This window comes from Nycticebus coucang, chromosome 15, assembly GCF_027406575.1.
Source record: "Nycticebus coucang isolate mNycCou1 chromosome 15, mNycCou1.pri, whole genome shotgun sequence".
Taxonomy (NCBI): domain Eukaryota; kingdom Metazoa; phylum Chordata; class Mammalia; order Primates; family Lorisidae; genus Nycticebus; species Nycticebus coucang.
In genome coordinates this window covers 65,651,306-65,677,191 of record NC_069794.1, presented here as the reverse complement: position 1 = coordinate 65,677,191, position 25,886 = coordinate 65,651,306, and the positions used below count along the sequence as shown (strand labels likewise).

Genomic DNA, 25,886 nt, shown 5'->3' with positions numbered 1-25,886 from the left:
CCCAAATACTCGTCAACCCATGAATGGATTAACAAACTATAGCATATGTATACCATCCAATACTATTCAGTCATTAAAAAAAAGATGGAGACTTTACATCTTTTATGCTTATCCAGATGGAGTTGAACACATTCTTCTTAGTAAACTATTTCAAGAATGGAAAAAAAAAAATCCAATGTACTCAATACTAATATGAAACCAATATATAAAGAATTACATACCCACATGAATGATAAAACACAAATATAGTCTACCAATGGACAGGGGAGAAAAGGGAGAGAGGTGGGAGGAGGGGAGAGGGTGATTGGCGGGGAGAGGGTGATTGGTGGGAAGAGGTAGGGTGTTTGCTGGGATATCACCTAATGTGCACAATTGAGGGACAATTGAGGGTGTTCAACATGCCCTCGGGTGAAGGGATCTTACACGCCTTCAGGTGAAGGGGACTTTACATTGGAAGTGAGAACAATGCAACCCAAAAATTTGTACCCTCATATTAATTTGAAATAAAAGTAAATAAGTAAAAGAAAAAAGGTGCTACATAACTCATTGCTGAATATTACCAAGATTACCTACAAAGCACTCCCCATGGGAAGTTACATAGTGACACCCATGTATTCCAGGCTTGAAAGCAATTTTGGAACTCTTTCTGGAATGACCATAATGCTGTCATTGTATGGCACACAAAAATGTGCAACAATAATGAAAGCCACTCAGCAAGACATCACCACACAACCTGAACACAGCTGTGACACTGATATACCAACCTTACAAAAGCTTACTGAGTTTGTACAGTGCTGCTAAGGTAAGTGCTCGGTGGCAAGTTCATGAACTTAATTATCAGACTTTGCATATATATACATACCAGATGATGGCTACCATCTGTTTTGGCAATAACACCCCACAACTTTTTGCATGACCAGAGTCAACCTTTGCATCAGACAGATAAATCAATCAGAAGATGGTTTGTACAAATCCAAAGTTTTAATAGCTGTTAAATAATAAAAGGAAGGATATTTGCATATATACATTCTGTCCACTTACATCAGCTTGTCATGCACACTTTATTGCACATATAAACAGTGTACAAGGTTCTAGAAGACATCTTAGCCATCTTAGCCACAAAATGATTCCATTTAAAATGGGAGGGGGAAGCCATTTTACAAAATAATGAAAGCCATTTATATTATACAGCCAACTTCAAGAAAATAATAAAAATTAATCTGAAAAGAAATATTTTAATTTTGAAAAAAAAATCTCTCAAAACAATGATTACAGAGCTTCATGTTGCCACATATATACATGTAAAAAAATATTTCAGGACCCTGCATTCTGAATGCCCGTGAAGGTGCAGCAGTCTAAATTCCTATTTATATAATCACTTTTGAATGTTGCATAAGTCGTATACGCTCTTTGTTCAAAATGTCTTTCCTCTTTACATCATTATGCTATTTGACAAAACAGGTATTTGTGCAGTACAGAAAAATATTAAAATATATTTTAAGTTAGGTTAAAGTGCACAGTACATTTGATAGGAAATAATTACTAGCTGCCAATCCAAATTTCCATTTTCAGAAAGCCCTCCCTCTCCCTGTTTCCTAGAACAGAGGGCAGACTTTGCATTAGTTCATGTTGGTCTGTGTTGCATGCACACTGTCCTCTTCCCGGGGTCTTTTTTGTGTTCACCTCTACATTTGTCTTACAAATTAGGTCTGCTGCTTCTCTAAACATTTCTTTTTTTTTTATTAATATTAAATCATAGCTGTGTACATTAATGAGATCATGGGGCACCATACATTGGTTTTATAAACAGTTTGACACATTTTCATCACACTTCCTGGCATTTTCTTGGTTATTGTGTTAAGACAATTATATTCTACATTTACTAAGTTTCACATGTGCAGCCAGCACTCAAAAGACTTTGAAAGATTAAGCACTGGTATATCTGTAAATGCAGTGTGAATGGAGAGGCACGAAACTGCCCCAAATAGGGTGTCATGTTCTGTGACGCCTGCTGCAAATCTCTCAGACCAACACGGGTTCCTGTCCTTTGCTAGCTCTTCTCTAGTTCCATTGAGTTTGTACTTGCTCCTTCCTCGGCCACTTAGCCTCACACACTTCACTTACGTCACCTTCTCCTAAGCCCACCTTGGTGGTGCATGGAGCTCCCCATGGGCCCACCCCTGAGGTTTTACACCAGAGACCGTGAATCTCGCAGAATTTTACAGACGACTTTGAAAACCATCAACAACATCAAGATCAAATGAGCACATGACAGAATCATTTCCTCTTTTCAAACTGGCAGTTGTAAGAAGTGCTGTTTCCTGATTCAGGGCCTATGTGCCTTAAGTAACTTTTGATCACTCAGTCAAACAAATTTCCCTTAATAAACTTTTTGGTTAAACAATAAACTTTCTATTGTCTCCACTTCCCTCTACCATTTCCTCCTTGTCTACCTTTGGTGCTGGGTTCTCTTGAATATAACCCAAGTCACAGTGCAAAATTATACTTCAAGACACATGATGCTAATAAGAATGTTTTGTGCATAGCAAAAGAAGTATGAATCCAAAAAAATAACTGTTCACATTTTATCTTCAAGTTTAATGTGTCTTTTTTTCCCCCACCACAGCTATTTATAAATAACTTTGGGGTGCTCTCTTGATTTCAGTTCATTGTATTGGGGGACATTAAGGCTGCTGGAATGTAGAAAACTGGATGGAATGCAGAAATATAAATAAGACCAATGTTCCACAAACCAAAGCATAAATAAAGCCTCCCCAGAAAACAGTTTTGTCACAGAAGCACCTATTTCTGCTTTTTTTTGAATCATATACACCAGAAAATATGATTACCGAGACCTAGAACTAGTACTGCAGACAAGAGGGTAGAAAATAACTGAATATGTATAATATTAAAATAAAGTGTTTAACCACAAAAAAGCAGTAATAAAATAGTTTCCTAATTTACAATTTGCATCCAAAGGATGAATAACAACTCACTAATAAATAATATTTATATAAATATTTTGTATGTCGAAAATAGTTTTTTTAAAAGGCAATGGTCTCAAGAAACTTCTTGAAAAATTTGGTGGTGAAAAACCTGATTATGTATCCCCCCCACCCAGTAAATACATGATGAGTTTTGTATAATAAAACAAATGCATCTTGCTGCAAAACGTTGTGCTTGGTGTTGTGGTAATGGCAGTCGGTGAGAGTGGAAGGGATGAAGGAGGTGTAAAAGGCATCCATGTGCTGTTCAGTTCTTATTCTCCAGCTCCCTCACGGGTTCCAAACAAATACCTGTCAAGTCTGAAGGTTGGAGGTCAGCTCCGAAAGGCAGAAAATCCTCCCTTAGACTGAAAACCTTTTCAAATGCAAGTGGAGTCAGGAATCCCACAGGCAGTGGATAGGAAAGAGTTGAACAGGGAGCAGAGTTCAGGATCTCTGGTGGGAAGAAAGTCTGAGTCCACCCAAAGGACTGGGGGTGGTTTCATGTGAACAGAGCCTTCGTTACAGTGGCATCAAGTAACGCTTGGACAGTAACACCCACTTTGACCAGGCCTTTCTCTTCAAGGATGTGGTGGGGTAGACACAGTTTTTCCTAAAAGGAAGAAGAACAAAACATTAATTTTTAGTTGACTGGACCCTCATCATGAAATCCTGCTACATCACTGATAGGAGTTTAAGATGAGCACTCTCTGGAATATACCCATTTGACCACCTAGGTCCTTCCCCAGCTTGCAACCCATTGCAAAGACCTTTGCTATGTTTGCAGAAAAAGTAATGTTTTTTCACTTGTTTCAAAAAACCTCCCAATCACCCTGAAATCTGTAATACATCTAAATATTAAACATTTACACTAAATAACTGAGCTGCATAGAGTTTGTTGAAAAACACGCACCAAGAATATAAGTAGCTTCTGTTCTTATAAAGCAAATTTGCAAATAGCCTCTACCAAATTTTAAAGGAACTCAGATATTCATTTATATTGACCACATGCCAATATACCAATCATAGGCCTTGATTTAATTCATTTTGTTTCCTGTGATCTCTGGGACATAGGCATCTTGGCAGGCTGGCATCCTTTCTTTTTGTTTTATGAATGGCCTTATAAATAATTTTAACTACAGCCCTCAACAGCCACTCTTTTAAGTCTTCCATAAAACTGTCAAAGACACAAATGTCCTGTTACTGGCTCGTGTGCATTTTTGTTCTCGGGAAATACTACTTAAGAAATACAATAAATCCAAGTCACTTTTTGCACAGAGAACCTTTTATGATACAAGACAGTTTGCAAAATAACATGAAATAATTTCACACCTTTGTTATTTGGCCTTGGTCCAATATCATACAAGGCAATGTCCTTCCAGGGGGTGTCTCCTCAGCTGTGAAAAGACTGCACAGCAAATACTCTCTCCTCTACCTAATGATAGTGTGTTCTCCACAGCCCAGTGTTCACTGTTTCATTTTTCTTTTCTTCCTTTATTTGACAAGTAAAAATTTTATGTATTTATGATATAAAACATGATTTTTTTTTGAGACAGAGTCTCATTCAGTCACCCTGGGTAGAGTGCTGTAGCATCATAGCTCACAGCAACCTCAGATTCTTGGGCTCAAGCGATCCTCTTGCCACAGCCTTCCAGGCAGCTGGGACTATAGGCGCCCACCACAGTGCCTGACTATTTTGTACAGACAGGGGTCTCACTCTTGCCCAGGATGGTCTCACATTCCTGAGCTCAAGCAATCTGCCCACCTTAGCCTCCCAGAGTACTGGGATTATAGGCATGACCCACCGTGCCCGGCTAAAATATGATGTTTTGATAAAAGTATATGTTGCAGAATGGCTAGATCAAGCTAACATAGCAATGATCTCAAATACTTATTTTTAATGGTGAGAATACTTACAACCTACTGCCTTAGCATTTTCCCATACATAACGCATTACTAACCGGAGTCACCAAGTTACACAGCAGATCTCTTGTACTTGTTTCTCCTGAGATTCCATATGCTTTGACCAGCATCTCCACAACCACCATCCCCCACCCAGCTTCAGTAACCACCATTCTACTCTGTTTTTGTGAATTCAACTTTTTCTGTTGTTGCTGGCTCAGAAGGCAGAAGATTATTCAACTTTTTTAGATGGTGCATATTAGACGTGTCACATATTGATGAGATTTATCAGTATTTGTCTTTTCAGGGCCTGGCTTATTTCACTAACATAATTCTTTCTAGATGCATCCATGATGTTGCAAATGACAGGACTTTTTTTTTCTTTTTAAAGGCTGAATGGTGCTGTTTTTAAGGAGAGTTTAAACGGGATCTGTGTCAGGTCCCAGTGGCAGAGTCGGCGTCTAGCAGGAAGAATCAGAGTGCTCCGTGCAGGAGGCTTCCTTCACGTGATGTGCTTGAGGACCCAGATCCTTCTGCCGCCTCAGTGCAGGATTCTTTGTAAATTACCACAGATACAGGCACTGTGCGCTTAAAAAAATCTTCAAAGGACATGCTGTGACCTCTCCAGTAACTTGTTACAATGTCTTGAATGTGAATGTCAGAGGGTCCTACACTCTCTTGCCCTCTTACAGTCCCCCACCCGTCCCCTTTCCCTAACTTACAAATTCAGAGAACCTTAAGACTTTGACCCCGGCCTTAGGAAATGGCCTATGTCAACAAAAGACAGTTGGTTATATAAAGCACAATTTAAACTGTGATTTCATGTCACTACTATGTATCAAGATAGGATTATCTTGTCAATGGCCTGTCAGGCGAGCATGCAAGTTTCTAGAGCTTTGCCAACTGAGTAGCCAAATGTCAACCTGAGAAATAATGGGATTCTGTCTGAGATGTGAGCCATGAGGAATGGTGCCTCCTGTGGGACAGTGAAGGACGTGGGCAGCCAGACATCAGCATCAGCCCCTTCCTGGAACCATCTGCCACAGGCTTGTGGGATCTCCTGACTCTGGTGTTTCATTGCCAAGGAGGATTCTACCGGGGCAGGGGTGTGTCTGCCTTATTCTATGGCTCCCATAGCACCCCCGTCAACATGTGGCTTGGCAGGAAGTTATAAATGGCTGCTAAGTACAGCCAAGTTCCTGGTGCCAAGCTTTACTTGGGCAAAATAGGTCTTCACTTAATACCATATACTAAAATCAATTCCAAATGAATTAAAGAGTTAAATGTTAAGAAAAAATTCCAAATCCCTCCCAAGAAAATAAAGGTGAATATTTAACATTTCCTCTGATAAATGGATGGGGAAAGATTTTCTAAGCTAAAAAAGCAGTTTTAAAAAATCACAAAGGAAAAGATCAAAATGATTGATTGCCTAAATATTTAACAGTTTCATGTGTCAAAAAAAAAACCCAAATGAATCAGAAGTTGATAAACAACAAACTGTAAAAAAGTATTTGTATCAAATTACAAAGGGCTTTATATGACACATAAGCTCAACAAAATCAGTAAGAAAAACACTAAGAGATCATTAGAACACTGGGCAAGAAATGTGGATAGAAATTTTAAACTGAGGAATCAGCCTAAGGCAATGGAGGCAGGCACTGTGCTTCTGACCTTCAGTGTGTACTTATGTTTAGTCCTGAAGGTGCCTAAATTCTAGCACTAATAGTATTTCCAATGAGTCTAATCCCTGTGTACAACATGGCTTTTATGAGGCAAGGCTTCCTGTCCCGACTGTGACAGGGTTACTGGAGAGCAGCATTTCCCCACTGGTGAGGGACTGCGCCAGTGCATTAATGGTGACTCGAGTGGCCTACAGCACCGGGCCCCAGCCTTTTTGGCACCAGGGACCAGTTTCATAGAAGACAGTTTTTCCAGAGACCTGGGTGGAAAAGGGTCTGAAAGCAGGTGGAGCTCAGGTGGTGATGCGAGCCATGGGGAGCAGCTATAAATATAGATGAAGTGTTGCTGGCTCACCGGCTGCTCACCTCCTGCCGTGCGGCCCAGTTCCTAACAGGGCACAGACTGGTACTGGTCTGTAGCCCAGGGATGAGGGACTGTGAGTCTATAGGGTTCTAAGCTGAAGGGCACATGAAGGAAAAGCTGGGGGCTCCAAAGAGACAGGCATGGGAAGATATCAAGGCTTCTGCCTCCCACCAACAGGGCATTTGGCCACTTTATGATAAGATTATTCTCTTTCTCAGGTCCTTATTTTTCAACCATCATTTTCACCTTCCAGGCCTCAGTACTCCGAAGCCAGGTGCTGGATCTGAGATTCTCCCTCCCACTTTTATAGCTAGTGATGAGGAGTAAATAGAAGACATCCTTCCTGCCTTCCTTTTCGTTCGGACTCCTGAAGAAGCCCAAATGCCCTTTGCTGGAGTTGGAGGTACCTAAGAAGATGAGCACAGGAAAAGAGAAATCTTCTAAAAGCATGGAAGTTCTGGTTATTTTATCACAGGAAGAAGAGGTGCCGGGAGATGATGCTGGGAAGTACACCGGAGGCGCTGGATGGAAGGATGACCAAGGAAAGCTTGCCAGAAATGGGAGGGAGTGGCCAGGGGCCACTGCATCCCCCACGGGGAGACAGACATCAGAATGGTGAAGGAATTGCTGTAGACTTATAGCTGGACAAAGAATGACACAGAAGAGAAGGGCCTTCCATGAACCAGGCAGGTGAGGTGGCTGACTTCTTGTACATTAATAGACTTCCAGGAGAGACAGCTGTGCATTTATGTGACTTGAAATGAATTTAAGTCACACTGTTACAGCATCTTAGAGATTTTTGTCGAGAATGTGATGGCTGACTCTTCGTATACCCATGGACTTCTTTCATTAAAGCACAGAGTGCAGTCATGAAGTAGTACCTTGCATAAAAGTAACGTTTCTGACCCCTATGAAGAAATCATGCTTTCCTGTTATTTCTCTGGTGGTGGAATCTATCAGGTCCCCCTCATTTACCCTCCTGAGCCACAGCAAATGGTGTTACGAAGGCAACAAGCAAGAGAGACTAAATGGTAACTTTGAAAAACTTTGTGAGTACTTCCTATATGCCGGGAACTAATGCTATAGATTTGCATTTGTTATTTCTTTATGACAATCCTGCAAGGCAGATATTAATACACTCATCTCCATTTTACAGTTGAGAAAAATAGAGTTCAAGTAACTTTTGCTAACATTATACAGCTGTTAAGTTCTGTAACCTGGATTTGAGCCACATGTGCTATTCTTAGAGCTCCTTCCATAAATTCCTTAATCAAGTGAGTGTGTTCAGACTGTGTTTGTGATACTGGAAGAAGTCCCTTGGTTGTCAGAATTTTTTGATGTCAAGTCCTATCAATTTCAACACTAGGTGGGACCAGTGAATCCTGGACTCTGTGGCAAGGTTAGGTCTGCCACTCTGTTCATTGGCTTCTCCTCATAGTGAGGGACAGACATTTTGTCCTGGCAGAAAATGTCCTGTGGAAACAGGCTGAGCTGTCACTGCCTGGCTTTCCTCTTTCTACAGTTTCTTATGCTCCCAAAGAAACACACGCCTACTTCCAGGCCAGCGACTAGACTCAAATGAAGCCATTCACATGAGCATATTTCATTTTGTTCAGTCTGTTTCTTAAACATAAAGTCCTAGCACTACAATTGTCTGAGCCTTAAAACAAACCTCTTTGTTATTTAATGCAAGAGAGCTTCAGGTTTCAGCTCTGCCACTGAGGTCTGGTTTTTTATTTTTCAGTGAAAAATGGAAACCAGGTCATCCTCTTACAGACCAAGGGGATTTCTTGTTGCCCTTCCCTGAGTTCCTTACCTTATAGTTATACTACCTTCCAGATCATCCTTTCCCTAGAACACTTCATTCTCCACACCCACCTCCCCCCTTCACTTTCCTCTCTCCCTCCCCTCCCCTCCACCTGGGTATTCCTATACATCTTCTACTAAGTCTCAGTGCAAACATCACTGTCCCCTGAAACCTTCATGGTCCCCTGCGCCCCATCAGGGTCAGGTCTCCTTTCCACGTGTTTTGGATAATCCTACATATGATCTAAGACAGGCTCTTACCACCTGAATTCCTTTTTATTTGTCAAAGGATCCACTAGATCAGGAGCATACAAACTGTGGCCTGCAGGCTAATCCAGCCAGCAGCCTGTTCTGCTGAATTAGATTTCACTGACACATGGCTGTGCCCAGCCGCTTATGCACCTTTGTGACTGCATTCACACTGCAAAGACAGAGTTGTGTAATCCCAACAGATTCATGGCCCGAAAAGTCTATAATATTTACTATCTGGTCCTTTACAAAATGCTTGATGTCTCCTGATATAGACTGTATACACTAATTTTAATTTTTTGAGGACAGGGCCATGTATCATGGTCACTTTTTAATCCCCAAGGCCTACTAGGGAGCCTTGTAGAGTTTTCACTCAGTATTTGAGGAATGAGTGAACACGGAATAAAAAAAGTTGCAGCGGAAAGCAAAGGAATTAAATTCTGACAGACTTTAAGAAGAGAAAAGGTGCACATTCTATATACTAGAATTGATTTTTTTAAAAATTTTATTTTAGAGACAGGGTCTTGCTCTGTCACCCAGACTGGAATGCAGTGGTATAAACATAGCTCTCTGCAACCTCACACTCCTAGGTTCAAGTGATCCTCCAATCAGCCTCCTGAGTAACTGGGTCTACAGGTGTGCACCACCATGCCTGGCTAATTTTTCTATTTTTTGTAGAGAGGAGGCGTTGCTATGTTATTCAGGCTGGTCTTGAACTTCTGGCCTCAAGCAATCCTTCTGCTTCACACAGTGCCAGGATTACAGGAATGAAAACCACTGTGTCCTACTTTGACTGTTTACTGAAGACTAATTTTGACATCTGAAACCTGATTTTAAAAACCAAATCTCCTGAAACAAAATCATACTAAAACATTTTTCACCTAATCCAAAAGTACTTTCAGTTTCCTGTAATTTTAAAATATTAGCCCTACTGTTTCTTTATAGGTAAAAACACCCTTATGACTCAATCAGGCTTCTATGCACATTTTAAAGCTAATCTAATTCACCATACACTAATCTTAATTTCTTCCAAACAGCATCAGGATCCCTTTATTTATCTACTCTCATTGATGAAATTTCTACTCAATTGTCTTACTTTTGGGTTCCGTAGGGCCCCTTTCCACCAATCTTATTTTATAAGTGTCTCTCCCCAAGGACAACAAACCAGGAATTCATAAATAGAAGGGAGAATTAGAAATTAGTTGCCACAAATTATGGAAATTTTGACACTGAGTGGAGAGTTGCTTCTGGTTGAAGGATTGGAGAAAAAAGAACGTAAATGGTTATTTTAAAAAAAATGCAAATAAATGTTTGATTCTTATCGGACATTGGAAAGAAGTACTGGAAAAAAACAGTCTTTCTTGTGAGAAGGATATTTAATAAGCTCAGAAAAAAAATCACGTAACTACATCCCTGACCACCTCTCAGGCTCTGTGGAGGTCAGCCAGGTTTCCTGGGTCAAGCTTCAAGGGCAAACGTCAGCAGGCATTGCATTAGCACATGGGCTGGTGCACACATACCCTGGACAAAAACTTCCAGTCCTGATTAGAAATTAATGGCTTGGCAATGGCAGGACAGTTCATTTAAAGTTTCACCTAAAGGGCTAAATTAATTGTGTTCCACTAGTTACCAAACTACTTAATAAAAAAATATGTAGTAAATCCCAAGAAGTGCAATGCATTAGGAGGTACGGATAAATTAATGACATGAAAAAGGAAAGCATTTCCAAAGAATACTTCAGAATCCAGAATTAAAATACAAATGTTTTAATATACCTTTTAATTTAGTATTTTAATTGAACTATGTCAAGTCAACATGGAAAAGTAAATCTAATTTTACATGATTATTCTACTTTGTGTTGAGTAATAGAGTTTTCTTTAAGGTAGCAACCTAATAAGTTTTCTCCTTTTCCCTTTTTTTCCAAATAAAGAAGGGAAAAAAACAACCCAACAGTGGTAACCATTCAAGGAAAGCCTCAATGCACCGCACAGCTGGATGGAAATACTGGCCGCTACCTGGATGCACATGAATAAATGTATTAACGGGTTGATAAAAACTTGGCACCATCACCTGAAATGTCTTTATTAAGCAACTTATGGTCCAGGGTGCTCTGTACAAAGGGATTTTATTGTGTTACAGGTTGAAGAGTACAAGATAGCACCAAAGGCAATTCAGTACATCTGTGAGTTATTTATACACGACTGAGGTTAATTAGATAACTTTCACATACCCTGTATTTCACCAGTCAACACAAAAGAGGAAAAGGCTCAGATAACTCGAGATATCATGTAAAGAATGTTTCCTATCAGAAAATGTGATCTGACAGCAGCAAGGAATCTTTATAAATATATTCTTACTAGGTGGGCTTTCCATATTCTCAGGTCCCTTACATTCATGAAAATGTTCCGAAAAATAAGATTATTTCTTAGTAGCGACATATAAGGACTATGTGTATCTCAATAAACTAGGAATCTGTCTTGAGGAAGTTAACTCCACCATCTCCTCAACCTAAGAAACAGTATTTAGGCAACAGGATATAAAACTAAACACAATGGAGGCCATTCTGACCTTGGAGTGGGGCCTTCTCATATATTCTTCTTTATATTATAATATAAAAAGTCATCACCAAATCTAGGAATATCTTGGCCTACATTTTAACACTTTTCCCTGTTAATCACAAGCTAATCACATTGCTCCAAAAGCCAGTATAGCTGATACTTTATGCTGACTTAAAAATAAAGCAGTTTGCTAATTACTATTATTGGAAATAAAAAATTAAATGGACATTTCAAGTAATAAAAAAAAAGCATATTCTTCTAAAATAAGAGCAATCTTCTTATTGACTCCTGCCATAATCCAAGCCCCAGGACCCAGAATGCTCAGCGACTCATGGCTTTATTTGATAATGAATACAGTCGAATACATCACATTCTGGACCTGCAGTTACTATGTAATGTAGCGAAAAAGCAAAACAATCCATTACATTATTCAAAAATAGAAACACCTTCTGGAAAATACTTTCCTAAGCACATCAGAGTACACCTAACAAGGAGTAAGAATTAATAAAAATATACGGGGCTTGTGTTTACTCGTTTCTTCCAGGTGGGGGCGCTAACAGGTCATGCGCATCCTTTCCCTGGAGCCCTGCGGCCCCTGCAGGAAACCAGGAGGAATCCAACTGAATGACTGACAGGGCAGTCATTCCCCAAATGGCATTTTTCAACTGGTCAATAGTGTTATGATTAAAGACTTTAATAGATCAAATTGGGCCAAAACGTTGGGTTTCTGTCTCTTCCTCAAGGCGGCCCCTCTACAGCTCAGTTGCCTGGTCCTGAATTAGGATTCCATTTAAATACTGACCCAAAGTAAAGAGTCCCATATGCTAAATCCCGTCTGCTCCTGTCCTGGAGCCCTGCTCGCCTGGGCCAAGGGCAGTGGAAGCTTCCTGGGAGGAGGGAGAGAGCGGAGGACCTGTGGGGCACTGCTGCTGGCACCGTGAGGACACCCCCCTTCCCTTGTTTATTTAAAAAATTATTTCAGGGGAACAGCATTCTCCCAAGTTTGTGCTTCTGGGAAATCTGACTTGTAAACGTTCAGCTTCAAATCTCGAGAGAGCTACTGAAGAGATGACAGAAAAGGAAGTTTGCAAGGCAAAGGCTCAAAAGGAGGAAGGACCCTGCGCTGCGTCAGGGGGACAGAGCAGAGCGTGTGGACGCGCATGCAGACGTTACGCGGACAGAGCATTCCAGCGGTAAGTGATATAGACCAGCACTATAAAGAGAAGATGGACAAGACAGAAGCCTATAAGGTCCCTGGAGCGGAGGGCAGAAGTTGGTTGTGGGGCTTTCTCCCCGAGTGCCAGCAGAACGTCAACAGTCTTTCGAATGTGACGAAAATCCAACTGCAGGATGTCATACGGAGAGCAGAGGTCAGCCTATTCCGAGGGCAGCCATTAGAACAGAAAGAGACAGTGCATACAATTAAAAATACACAGAAGAACAGCTGGAAAGAAGCAGACATTTTTGGTTACTAGCAATGGTAGGAGTAATCCCTTATTTCAAGCAGGTAAAACCCTTTCCAACATCCAAGATAAATTTTAATCCATTACAAAAGAAAATAATATCCAACGTATTTTATGCAAATAGGACAGAAAAATCCTTCATCCACCATCTCACTACTGAGGACCAATATGTTCTAACATTTATACATCATTCTGGCATGCAAACCGTTTTAATACTCAAGTAGAATCACATCCTCATCAATGGCTTAAAAACATGAGGTTTTCAATTGGGACATTTAGGACTTAACCTTACTAAAGGAAACAATATAAACTTTAAAATTTAATCTCTACTCTTCCTCTTCATGAATCTTAAGCCCTGTCTTTGTACACTGAATATAAAGTATGTCTCTCTGAAAGTTAACACACAAACCTAATTTATTTTTGGTTTAGAATTATTGATTAACTATGGGGAATGCTAATTCTGTGTCTGCAGGTGTCAAAAAGTGCATTAAATTTCAGATATTGCAACTACACATTCACCAAAAATCTAGAGGAGGCTTTCTGGATATGCAGTTAGAACAAAAGTACATTCTCCCCCCCCCCATTGGGTTATTATGTAAATTCCTTTTCCACTAAACAGGTTTGTTGTGGGAAAGACCTCCATGTTTTGTCTAGTTGACAATTACCACATCAGGAGACAGAACACTTACTTTGTTAACTAAATGCAAAACTAAGATACTCAGTCTCCTGAGTTGACCTCAGGCAGCCTACTGTTGTCAGGGAACAATTTTCTGGAACACATAGACTGGATTTCATTGGAAGACAAATGTTGGTCACAGATCAACAGAAGAAAAAACGTCTAAAAAAAGTTTTCTATTGCAATGTTTTACTTGACCAGTGAAATCCAAGCAAAGCAGACATAAGACAGAAGGCTTATATGCAAACTGAAATGTGATTTTCACAAAGGTGGGATTCTCAGCTTAAAAGCAAACCACTGTATCTTCAGCAAGCATTTCGATCCATTTCTCAGAATCGTATAGAGTATATCTGGTCTGCTCCTTGGCAGCACCATCAGAGAAGGAGAATGAGATCAGCTTTGCAGTTTCAGTAGTACACTCTGGATGGAGGTAAGCAACACAAGACCATCCTTCCCATCCAGGAAACAATTTCGTGATGCCACAGGTCCTGGGCTTAAAGTGAGTAGGAACTACAATCATAGCCTATGGTGGTTGGTTTAAATTAAATCATGACCTCTTAAGCAAAAGGAATGGGTCTAAGACTCCGGTAGACAAAAATCTGAACCACTATCATTCATGTGTGGGATGTGGGCTGCTGTGGCCATCTGAGAACTGCTCTCTGGTTCAATGCCATGTCACATGGCCAACAGTCACATCCAGTCCTTTCAAGGAGTCCAGGCTGCAAAGCAAGGCTGACATTGCTAATATCTGACCAGGGATGCTCTGACTTTGTGCTTTCTTAAATTCAGCTTTACTGAAGAGACTCAGTGGCTACATTTTATTTCTTTCTGAAAATAGGAAATTACTAAAAAGGAAGAAAATTTAAGATGCAAACTTTTGCCAGGTACTACCTATTTATAGAGCATCTGTGATTACTGGAAGCCATTTGGAAACCACAATTAATTCGGACTTTCCAGAGGCAAGTGCAGATGCTCATTCCCATTAAAGTGGAAAAAAGAAATCACAATTGTGAGAGGTTAAAATGATTTCCTTAGAGTGAACACAAGAATGTGTAATTTAGATCACTGTTAACAACTGGCTCAGGTTCCCCAAATACTATGGACAAAACATAAATGTAGACTGATTTGGCTACAGGTCTAGTTTTTATAGGAGATCTGGGCACAGTCTAAATTCTAAGAGCTAATCACACTTAAGCAGGAGTTTTATTTAGAAATTTGGGACATATTTAATTTAAATTTAATTTTAAAAGTCAATATTCATACAAAGTATTTTTTAATCTACATAATCATAGCACAGGAATGTTGATGGTCATTCTGAAAATTTAAAATTTATGTGTATTCAGATCTTGCATCTTTTTGTCACAAGGAATAATATGGCCAGGAAAGGAGAAGGGAAGTTTTCTCCAAATATATGACAATTATTTACTAATTTTATGGATTGAGAGGATAACCTAATATCGGTATGCTGATTTACCTAGAAATGTAATTTAAAACTATTTTTAAGAAGCTGCTTCTAAAATGATTTATTCTCAACTATGTACATATGAAAGGCTGTCAGACCACTGACCAGGAGACTTACACCTGGGAAAGGAAGCTTACATGAACGGTAAACATCTAAGTAGGTGAGTATAACAGTTATGAGACAGACTGTTACGTTCGATTATTTCAATTGAAAGTAACAGTCAACACCATCCTTTCTGATTCACCCCTGCAAGTTTCAGCTGTATTTATTGGCTTACTGATGTGGCTGGGAGGGCTTCATTTGTTTTCAGTCCACACAAATTTTATATTTCTTGATTTTTGTGTATCTCAAAACTTTGTAATGATCTACATGCTAGCTGTAAAAGATGTAACTGATCTTACAAGCTAAAGTTTGGCTCTTTTAAAATAAATTATGAATTTAAAAATTTATCTTAATTAAATAATAACCTGTCAGTCTGTACCTCTGATTATTCAACCTCAGAATTAACCAATTAAATCTTATAATAAGAATCTCATACCCTCTCCCCTAGAAGTGTTAACTACATGATTTAAATTAATACTAACGTCATTGATTTGGGGAAGAAAAAGAGGCATAAGACTCAGAAAAGATAAGCAACTTATTTCTCCTCTTCTCAAGATTAAAAGTAAAAACACAGTAGCTTCAATGTATAGAACGTTAATAACAAAAAGTTTTGTTCAGATGGGTACATGTAATTTCATAAACCCTCACAATGGGTGTAAAGTAGGAAAAGTTATTACCATTACTTTCAAATATAAAATTTTATTATAAAACACAACAAAAATGCAAATATGGAAGGTACTAAAAGGAAGAAAAACTCAGCCATAATTCCAGTTATATCAACACAATCTTTGTTAGTATCTGAACATACTTTAAGATTTTTTTTCATTTTATTTATTTATTTATTTTTGAGGCAGAGTTTCTCACTATGTTGCCCTCAGTGGAGTGCTATGACATCACAGCTCACAGCAACCTCAGACTCTTGGGCTCAAGTGATTCTCTTGCCTCAGCCTCCTGAGTAGCTGGGACCACAGGCGCCCACCACAATGCCCGGCCATTTTTTGGTTGCTGTTGTCGTTGTTTAGCAGGCCCGGGCTAGGCTTGAACCTGCCACCTTTGGTGTATGTGGCTGGCGCCCTATCATCACTGAGCTAGAGGCGATGAGCCTAAGATTTTATTTTAACTCCACTTGGCTAATGCAGAAGCTGAGGGCACCAAGTGGCCTGTCCTCATGCATGTGGAATGAAAACCTTCTACCTCCTACAGTCCTGGAAACAAAAGCCCAGGCTTCCCGGATAGGTAGGAAGGGGCCATCAACTTCTGAGAAGTCTGCCATTGGTAAATGAGTTGCTGCCTTTAATTCTCTATTTTCTCTCTAGAGATAAAGAAGGTGAAGGGCTGGCAGCTAGTCACCAAAGTGCATTTCTGTTCTACGTCTGCTCCTCATCTAAGAGGGCAAGCCTGTTAAATTATGGCCCTTAATCCTTAGAGGTCTGAGACCACGGCTACTTATTTGAAATTGAGTAGAAAAATTTCCCTAGAGAACCAAATAAATATCTATTGTCTGATACTTTTGATGCTTCATAAATTGGAAATTTCTCTCAATCTGAAAGAAAACTAACAGCCTTTAAACAGCTCTAAATTGGGATCCATCTGGAAACTCCCAAGAGCCAGGCATGAATCTGCTATATAGAGGTTAGAGGTCAGGGATGGCCAAGCTGACCCAGAAAAGGCAAAGGAAGCCTCAATATATCTATTAAAAAAAGTAACAATAATAATAAAACCTCATGAGCCTAAGGCCTAATTAGAATCAGATTCTGAAATGATGTAAAGATCTTGAAGAATTTGGAAGCCCACCAAAGCCTGTCTTCCAGACCAAGTTGAGGCAAGCAGCAGAGTTCAAAACAGCTGCTACGATCCAACCAGCAGGTGTTAATACCACAAAAGGATGGGGAATGGTACTTTACACTATAATTCTCAAGGCTGCCAATTTGAAAAGCACACTTCCAGGTAAATCACACCGCAACCACTGTCTCTTACCCTACTGTAAAAAGCAAGGTTAAAATACCCGAGAGACAGTCTTGCTAATCTCTGTTAAGTCACTATTTATTTTAACCGTAGGTGCCATACTGCCACATCCTGCCTAGACACATCTCCTGGATATTAGAGAAACCACAGAGTGATCCTGTGGTTCTGGCTGCTGAAGCACATATAAATGTTTCATGAACCTCAACAAACCCTGGAGCAAATATCTGGGGTCGTGTTCATGGGAGTTTCTGAAGAAAAATGCAGTGAACTAGTAAACTATATCAATCAAAACAATTTTTTATTTTTTATTGTTAAATCATAGCTGTGTACATTAGTGCAATTGCATGTACCCATTCTAAGATGCACCATAGATGTGGCCCCACCCATTACCCTCCCTCCACCAAAACCTCCCCCCTCCCTTCCCCTTCCTTGGCCCTTTCCCCATAGTCTTGTGCTATAGTTGGGTTATAGTCTTCATGTGAAAGCTATAATTGAGCTTCATAGTAGGGCTGAGTACATTGGATACTTTTTCTTCCATTCCTGAGATACTTTGCTAAGAAGAATATGTTCCAGCTCCATCCATGTAAACATGAAACAGGTAAAGTCTCCATCTTTTTTTAAGGCTGCACAGTATTCCATGGTATACATGTACCACAATTTGCTAGTCCATTCGTGGGTCGATGGGCACTTGGGCTTCTTCCATGACTTAGCAATTATGAATTGGGCTGCGATAAACATTCTGGTACAGATGTCTTTGTTATATTGTGACTTTTGGAATGATAGGATCAAATGCCAGGTCTATTTTTAGGTCTCTAAGTATTCTCCAAACATCCTTCCAGAAGGAACGTATTAGTGGGCATTCCCACCAGCAGTGTAGAAGTGTGCCCTTTCCTTCACATCCACGCCAACATTTCTGGTTTTGGGATTTTGTTATGTGGGCTACTCTTACTGGGGTTGGGTGATATCTCAGAGTAGTTTTGATTTGCATTTCTCTGATGATTAAGGATGATGAGCTTTTTTTCATGTGTTTGTATATTTTGCGTCGGTCTTGTTTAGAGTGTTTCTCTTTAAGTCCCTTGCCCACCCTGAGATGGGGTCACGTGTTCTTTTCTTGCTAATAAATTTGAGTTCTCTGTGGATTCTGGTTATTAGACCTTTATCGGAGGTCTAACCTGCAAATATTTTCTCCCATTCTGAGGGCTGTCTGCTTGCTTTATTCACTATGTTCTTGGCTGTGCAGAAGCTTTTTAGTTTGATCAGGTCCCAGTAGTATATTTTTGATACTGCTTCAATTGCCTGGGGAGTCCTCCTCATAAAATATTCACCCAGGCTGATTCCTTCAAGAGTTTTCCCTGCACATTCTTCAAGTATTTTTATAGTTTCATGTCTTAAGTTTAAATCTTTTATCCAGTGAGAGTCTATCTTAGTTAATGGTGAAAGGTGTGGGTCCAGTTTCAATCTTCTACAGGTTGCCAGCCAGTTCACCCAGCACTATTTGTTAAATAGGGAATCTTTTCCCCACTGAATGTTTTTAATTGGCTTGTCAAAGATCAAATACGGTAAGTAGCTGGATCCATCTCTTCATTCTCTATTCTGTTCCAGACATCTACTTCTCTGCTTTTGTGCCAGTACCATACTGTTTTGATCACTATGGATTTATAGTACAGTCTCAGGTCTGGTAGCGTGATTCCTCCTGCTTTGTTTTTATTGCTCAGTAATGTTTTCGCTATTCGAGGTTTTTTCTGATTCCATATAAAACGAAGTATTTTTTCAAGATCTTTAAAGTATGACAATGGAGCTTTGATAGGAATTGCATTAAAGTTATATATTGCTTTGGGCAGCATGGACATTTTTAATAATGTTGATTCTTCCCAGCCATGAGCATGGTATGTTTTTCCATCTGTTAACATCTTTGGCTATTTCTTTTCTTAGAGTTTCATAGTTCTCTTTGTAGAGATCTTTCACATGCTTTGTTAGCTATACTCCCAAATATTTCATCTTCTTTGGCACTACTGTGAAAGGAAGAGAGTCTTTGACTGTTTGTTCGGCTTGGTTATTGTTGGTATATATAAAGGCTACAGATTTATGGGTGTTGATTTTGTAGCCTGAGACATTGCTATATTCCTTGATCACTTCTAAAAGTTTTGTAGTAGAATCCCTAGCGTATTCCAGATATACGATCGAATCATCTGCGAAGAGTGAAAGTTTGATCTCTTCTGACCCTATGTGGATACCCTTGATCGCCTTTTCTTCCCTAATTGCAATGGCTAAAACTTCCATTACAATGTTAAAGAGCAATGGAGACAATGGGCAACCTTGCCTGGTTCCTGATCTAAGTGGAAATGATTTCAACTTAACTCCATTCACTACGATATTGGCTGTGGGTTTGCTGTAGATGGCCTCTATTAGTTTAAGAAATGTCCCTTCTATACCAATTTTCTTAAGTGCTCTGATCATGAAGCGATGCTGGATAGTATCAAAAGCTTTTTCTGTATCAAATGAAAGAATAATCTGGTCTTTATTTTTAAGTTTGTTTATGTGTTGAATTACATTTATAGATTTGCGTATATTGAACCAGCCTTGAGACCCTGGGATAAATCCGACTTGGTCATGGTGTATAATTTTTTTGATGTGTTGTTGGATTCTGTTTGTTAGGATCTTACTGAGTATTTTAGCATCTATATTCATTAGTGATATTGGTGTATAATTTTCTTTTCTTGCTGGGCCTTTCCCTGGTTTGGGGATCAAGGTGATGTTTGCTTCGTAGAATGTGCTGGGTAATATTCCTTCTTTTTCTATATTTTGGAAGAGGTTTAGTAGTATAGGTACTAGTTCTTCTTTAAACGTTTGGTAGAATTCTGACGTAAAGCTATCTGGTCCTGGGCTTTTCTTTTTAGGGAGATTTTGTATAGTTGATGCTATTTCAGAACTTGATATCGGCCTGTTCAACATTTCCACTTCGTTCTGGCTAAGTCTTGGTAGGTGGCAATGTTCCAGGTATTGGTCGATTTCTTTCAGATTTTCATATTTGTGAGAGTAGAGTTTCTTGCAGTATTCGTTAAGGATTTTTTTAATTTCTGAGGGGTCTGTTGTTATTTCATCATTACCATCTTTTTTTTTTTTGTAGAGACAGAGTCTCACTGTACCGCCCTCGGGTAGAGTGCCGTGGCGTCACACGGCTCACAGCAACCTCTAACGCTTGGGCTTACGTGATTCTCTTGCCTCAGCCTCCGGAGCAGCTGGGACTACAGGAGCCCGCCACAACGCCTGGCTATTTGTTTGTTGCAGTTTGGCCGGGGCTGGGTTTGAACCCACCACCCTCTGCATATGGGGCCGGCGCCCTACTCACTGAGCCACAGGCGCCGCCCCATCATTACCATTTCTGATTGATGAAATTAGAGATTTTACTCTTTTTTTTCCTGGTTAGGTTGGCCAATGGTTTATCTATTTTATTGATCTTTTAAAAAAACCAACTTTTAGATTTATTGATCTGTTGTATAATTCTTTTGTTTTCAATTTCATTTAATTCTACTCTGATTTTGGTTATTTCTTTTCTTCTGCTGTGTTTGGGGTTGAAGTGTTCTTCTTTCTCCAGTTGCTTGAGATGTTCCATTAAGTTGTTGACTTCCTCTCTTTCCGTTTTCTTGAGGAAGGCTTGCAGTGCTATCAATTTCCCTCTTAGAACTGCCTTTGCAGTATCCCAGAGGTTCTGGTAATTCGTGTCTTGATTGTTGTTTTGTTCTGAAAATATGATGATTTCCTTTTTAATCTTGTCTATAACCCATGTATCCTTCAGCATAAGGTTGTTTAGCTTCCATGTTTTTGTATGGGTATGCAGGTTCCTGTTGTTATTGAGTTCAACTTTTATTCCATGATGGTCTGAGAAGATGCAAGGAATAATTTCTATTTTTTTAAATTTGCTGAGGTTAGATTTGTGGCCTAGGATGTGGTGGATTTTGGAGTATGTTCCGTGGGCTGATGAGAAGAATGTGTATTCAGTTTTTTTGGGATGAAATGTTCTGTAGATGTCTGTTAAGTCCAGATGTTGAATGGTTGAGTTTAAATCTAAAATTTCTTTGCTTAGCTTCTTTTTGGAGGATCTATCTGTGACTGCTAGAGGGGCGTTAAAATCTCCAACTACTATGGAAGTGGAGGAAATCGAGTTGCTCATGTCTGTTAGAGTTTCTCTTATAAATTGAGGTGCATTGTGGTTGGGTGCATAAATATTAATAATTGAGATCTCATCATATTGAGTATTACCTTTAACAAATATGAAGTGTCCATCCTTATCCTTAATTATTTTGGTTGGTTTAAAGCCTATTGCGTCTGCGAACAGGATGGCAACAACTGCTTTTTTCTGCTTTCCATTTGCCTGGAATATAGATGACCATTCCTTCACCTTGAGTCTGTATCTGTCTTTTAATGTAAGATGTGATTCTTGTATGCAGCAGATATCTGGCTTGAGTTTTTGTATCCAGTCTGCCAACCTATGCCTCTTTAGAGGACAATTTAAACCATTCACATTAATTCAGAGTATTGATAAGCCTTTCAAGAGATCAGTGGACATTTTTAATCCTTTTGCGACTGTGGAAGTTGGAATTTGATCAAAAATTTTTTGCGTGGGTTTACTTTTGTGCTGGAGAATTACGCTGATCTTTATGGAGGATCGGTCTAAGAATGTCCTGGAGAGCTGGTTTAGTTGTGGCAAATTTCTTCAACATGTGAATGTCGTTGAAATATTTAATTTCTCCATCATGAATGAAGCTCAGTTTAGCTGGGTACAGGATCCTGGGTTGAAAGTTATTTTGTTTTAGGAGATTAAAAGTCGATGACCATCCTCTTCTAGCTTGAAAGGTTTCAGCAGAGAGATCTGCAGTTATTCTGATATTCTTCCCCTTGTAGGTAATGGTTTTCTTTCGTCTGGCAGCTTTCAGAATTTTCTCCTTCATATTAACTTTAGTGAAATTGATTATGATGTGTCTGGGGGATGTCTTATTTGGGTTGAGTCATGCTGGAGTTCTGAAACTGTCTGCTATCTGAAATTCAGAATCTCTTGGCATGTCTGGAAAGTACTCCTTCATGGAGAAGAGACTCTGTGCCTTGTGAAGCCACTTCGTCACTTTTGGGGATCCCTATAAGACTAATAGTGGTTTTTTTCAAATTATCCGCGAGCTCTCTGAGAGAAGGTCTGTTTTTGCTCTCCATTTCTCTTTTCTTTCAGGGTTTGGGAGCATTCGAAAGCTTTGTCTTCAATGTCAGAAATCCTTTCTTCTGCTTGCTCCATTCTGTCACTGAGGGATTCTACTGTGTTTCTCAGATCTTTGAGGGATGCAACTTCTTGTCTCAATGTGTCGAATTCTTTGGTCATTTGGTCTTTGAATCCGTTGAATTCTTGAGATAACTTTTGGAATTCCAATTCCATCTTATTTGCTATCCAGATCCTGAATTCAATTTCTGACATCTCAGCTATTTGTTTGTGCATGGGGTCTTGTGCTGTTTCTGCCCCATTGATCCTTGGGGGACTTGATCTACTCTGATTATTCATATTGCCAGAATTTTTCTGTTGATTTCATCTCATGATTGTTTTTCACTATTGCCTCTGGCTGTCCTCAAAGTTGGGGAGGTGTCTCTCCTAGACCCCAGCGGGATCACTCTATTGTTGCTGGATCTTTGTAGGGAGTGACCCTGTGTAGTTCCTCTGGGGCTGCTCTAGCTAGGGAGTTCTGGTTGTGGAAGTAGCTCCAGTTTGTGACACACCCAGATCCAGCAACAGGGCTGGGGTTGGTGCACACGGTTCTGGGAGTGCCAGGCACCCAGTGACTTTGGCACAGAGAGCCCAAGGCTCCAGCAGTCTCTGGCCAGGAGAAGAGCTCTGTGCAGAAGCAGGGAGGGCTACAAAGGGCACGCAGCTACCAGAGTCCCTGTCCAGATGAACGGGCTAGTGTGGAAGCTGGGAGGACACAGGAGGGAGGATGTAGGGTTGCGTGGCTCCCGCAGTTTCTGGTCAGGGAATGCGGAGGCCCAGTGGGCGCGTGGCACTGGTCGGGGGTCGCTGCATAGCTCTTATGGAGGTCTGGGTGTCGCCAAGCCCAGGAGTTTGAGGTTGCTATGAGGTGTGACGTCACGGCACTCTACCCAGGGCAACAGCCCAAGGCTTCAGTGTGCCAAAACCGTCTCACTCTGCCCCTAAGGATTAAGGCAATAAGGCAGCTCAGCCCCCACCTTTAGGCACTCAGTCAGTAGGTTACTTTGACCCACCCAATCCTTGCTCTGAGACCCTGAGGGCAGAGCTTGCTGGGGTAGTTCTTTCACAAGGGCTTCCTGCACCCAGCTCAGTGTCTCAGTCTAGGGCCCCAGACAATGCCCAGAGTTCTCCACACTCCTGCTCAAGGTCTCCCCAAGGCAGTTCAATTGAGTGCCAAGTCGAAGAACACCGAAACAGTTCACAGGTAAGGCCTTTCCAGTTTGCAGTCTCACTGCTGCTTGTACTTACAGTTGCCGGCGTGATTAGGTCGATCGAACACACGCAACCACTTGCCAGTTTTCCACTGTTTTTGTCCTCCTCTTGGGGTCCAGAAGTCCCTTGCTGGTTCCCTGTATCCTCAAAGGGATGATTATAGGCAGATCCCACCGGCCAGAGATGCCTGGAGTCTTGTCTCCCCAGACTCGCTGTTCCCAGTTGCAGGGAAGCTGTTACTCGGCAGCCATCTTTAATCTCTCCCATCCAATCAAAACAATTTGAAATTGTTTTCATACCATTGTATTACTTTACAAGTAATAACCTAATTAAACCTGTTTAGTTACTGCAAACCATGTATATGAACGTGACAAAATTACACAAACTGCTGACCCTGACTTTGCTTTGTAGTTTCAAACTGATTCTATTACAAAGAGCAACATACACAGGCTGAGAGCACAGCTGTGACTTTTCAGTCTCCACTGCAGGAGGATTTATCACTGTCAATTAGATATTTAGCTTAAAAAATGCAGAACTCAAGATCTCCCTGGCTCGTGTGTATGTGTGGATTAGTCGTGGATGAAGAAGTGGAAAAAGCTCACAAATTAGAGGGAATTAATTATGCTGATTATTGGGAAAATCAATGAATATCTTATTACCCCAATATTAAGTTTGCTACAATAAGAAAAAGTAATGAAATAGGTCCTCTGCTTTTTTTGAAGTAACAGTTTTGAAACACATCTAACTGTAAACAGAGCATTTCTGCAAGTAGTACTGTGATACAATTATATTTTTAGTGTAAATCATCAAGTGTACTGTGCCACACTTACACTCAAACTTCAACCCTCCTAAGTAGTGAAAGAAGTTTTTTTTTGCCGTTTTTGGCGGGGGCTGGGTTTGAACCTGCCACCTCTGGCATATGGAGCCGGTGCCCTACTCCTTTGAGCCACAGGCATCACACCTATGAAAGAAGTATTAATATCTAAGGAGAAAGAAGTCATCTGATCTCTAACTTAGGATTGAGTTCCTAAATGAAAACATACCTTCATGCATTCTGTGAGATGAAACACACTGTTTGGGGTATGTGGGCAGATTTGTCAATTGCTTTCCAGATGGGAATTTCAGATTTTCCACAAAATATTCCTTACTTAAGATTCTCATTAAAGAAATTCAACTGCTCACAGACTTTTCCAGTAACAATAAATTTAAAGTAACTGTAGTCACAAGCAAAATTATCCAACAGGATGGATATATATGTACGTGTACACAAACACACACACACAAAACCTGAAATCACCTATAGCCTTAAAGATAATTTTAAAAATATCTTGAGTGATAGACATACTTCTTACTAAGCATAATTAACTGGATCATTGGCAGAAAAGGACATTCATACTTCTGGTATTTCAACTTTCTTAGAAATTATGAGTTGCCCATTCATTCTAGGAACACTATACTAGGGGCAAAATTTATGATAAATGTTGTTCCACATTTTTTGTGGTAATACAATTTCCTTTTTCCCACCTTAAAAGGAAATTCCAATTACCAATCTTTACTCACAATAAAAAGTTAAGGGCATTTCCATTTCACTTTGTATCACTGTAACCCCTTGAAACACTGATGAATTTTAAAATATTAGGGGGGGTTAGGTCGTAACTCATCAGTGTTTTCTAGCACAAACATGAATAAAGCATCATCTGAAGCGTGGTGTAAGAGCTTTGATTCACACATGGGAAATCTTACTAGTCCATGACAGAATCAAATCATTAGAAAAGGTTGTTAGTGTTTTCACATATATTCAAAGCCAAGAATGTATACACAATATTAAAATGTACACACATAATATAGACACACAAATTAACGTTGAAAGCAGAACTGATCACAAAGACATCCAGTGCATTATGTAAAAATTAAACTCTTAAAAAATAAATTTGTAAGCTTTTTATTGGTATACCTCTGACTTAAAGATGCTTTAATCATGCTATCTTTTTCTTCAAATAAGATTCAAAGCCTACCACTAACCCCCACCTCTAAATCCCACTAAGCTAAAGATAAATAAATAAATAAAAAGAGGAGAGAAAAAGAAAGGAAGCGGGGAAAAGGAGTAAAGAAAGGAAGGAGAGAGAAAAAAATCCTTTGTTAATTTCAAAAACCAACTCCTATCATAGAGTAGAATTATATTGAAATGCAGTTCTTTCACATGTTCAAAAACAGGACTA

At 39.8% G+C, this 25,886-nt stretch overlaps 1 protein-coding gene across 4 annotated transcripts in view; it reads right to left on the bottom strand.

The window, feature by feature from the left end:
• Nucleotides 1–962: 962 nt before the first annotated feature.
• LRCH1 (leucine rich repeats and calponin homology domain containing 1) overlaps nucleotides 963–25,886 on the bottom strand; it is a 235,488-nt gene continuing 210,564 nt past the window's right edge. For 2 of the 4 annotated variants that reach the window (XM_053563717.1, XM_053563718.1), the window contains one exon: nucleotides 963–3,597. In XM_053563717.1, the coding sequence (XP_053419692.1) occupies nucleotides 3,487–3,597 (111 nt within the window). In that variant the 3' untranslated portion in view covers nucleotides 963–3,486. Of the gene's footprint in view, nucleotides 3,598–11,042; nucleotides 12,919–25,886 lie in introns of those variants that run through there. The other 2 variants (XM_053563719.1, XM_053563720.1) reach the window with 1 other exon arrangement.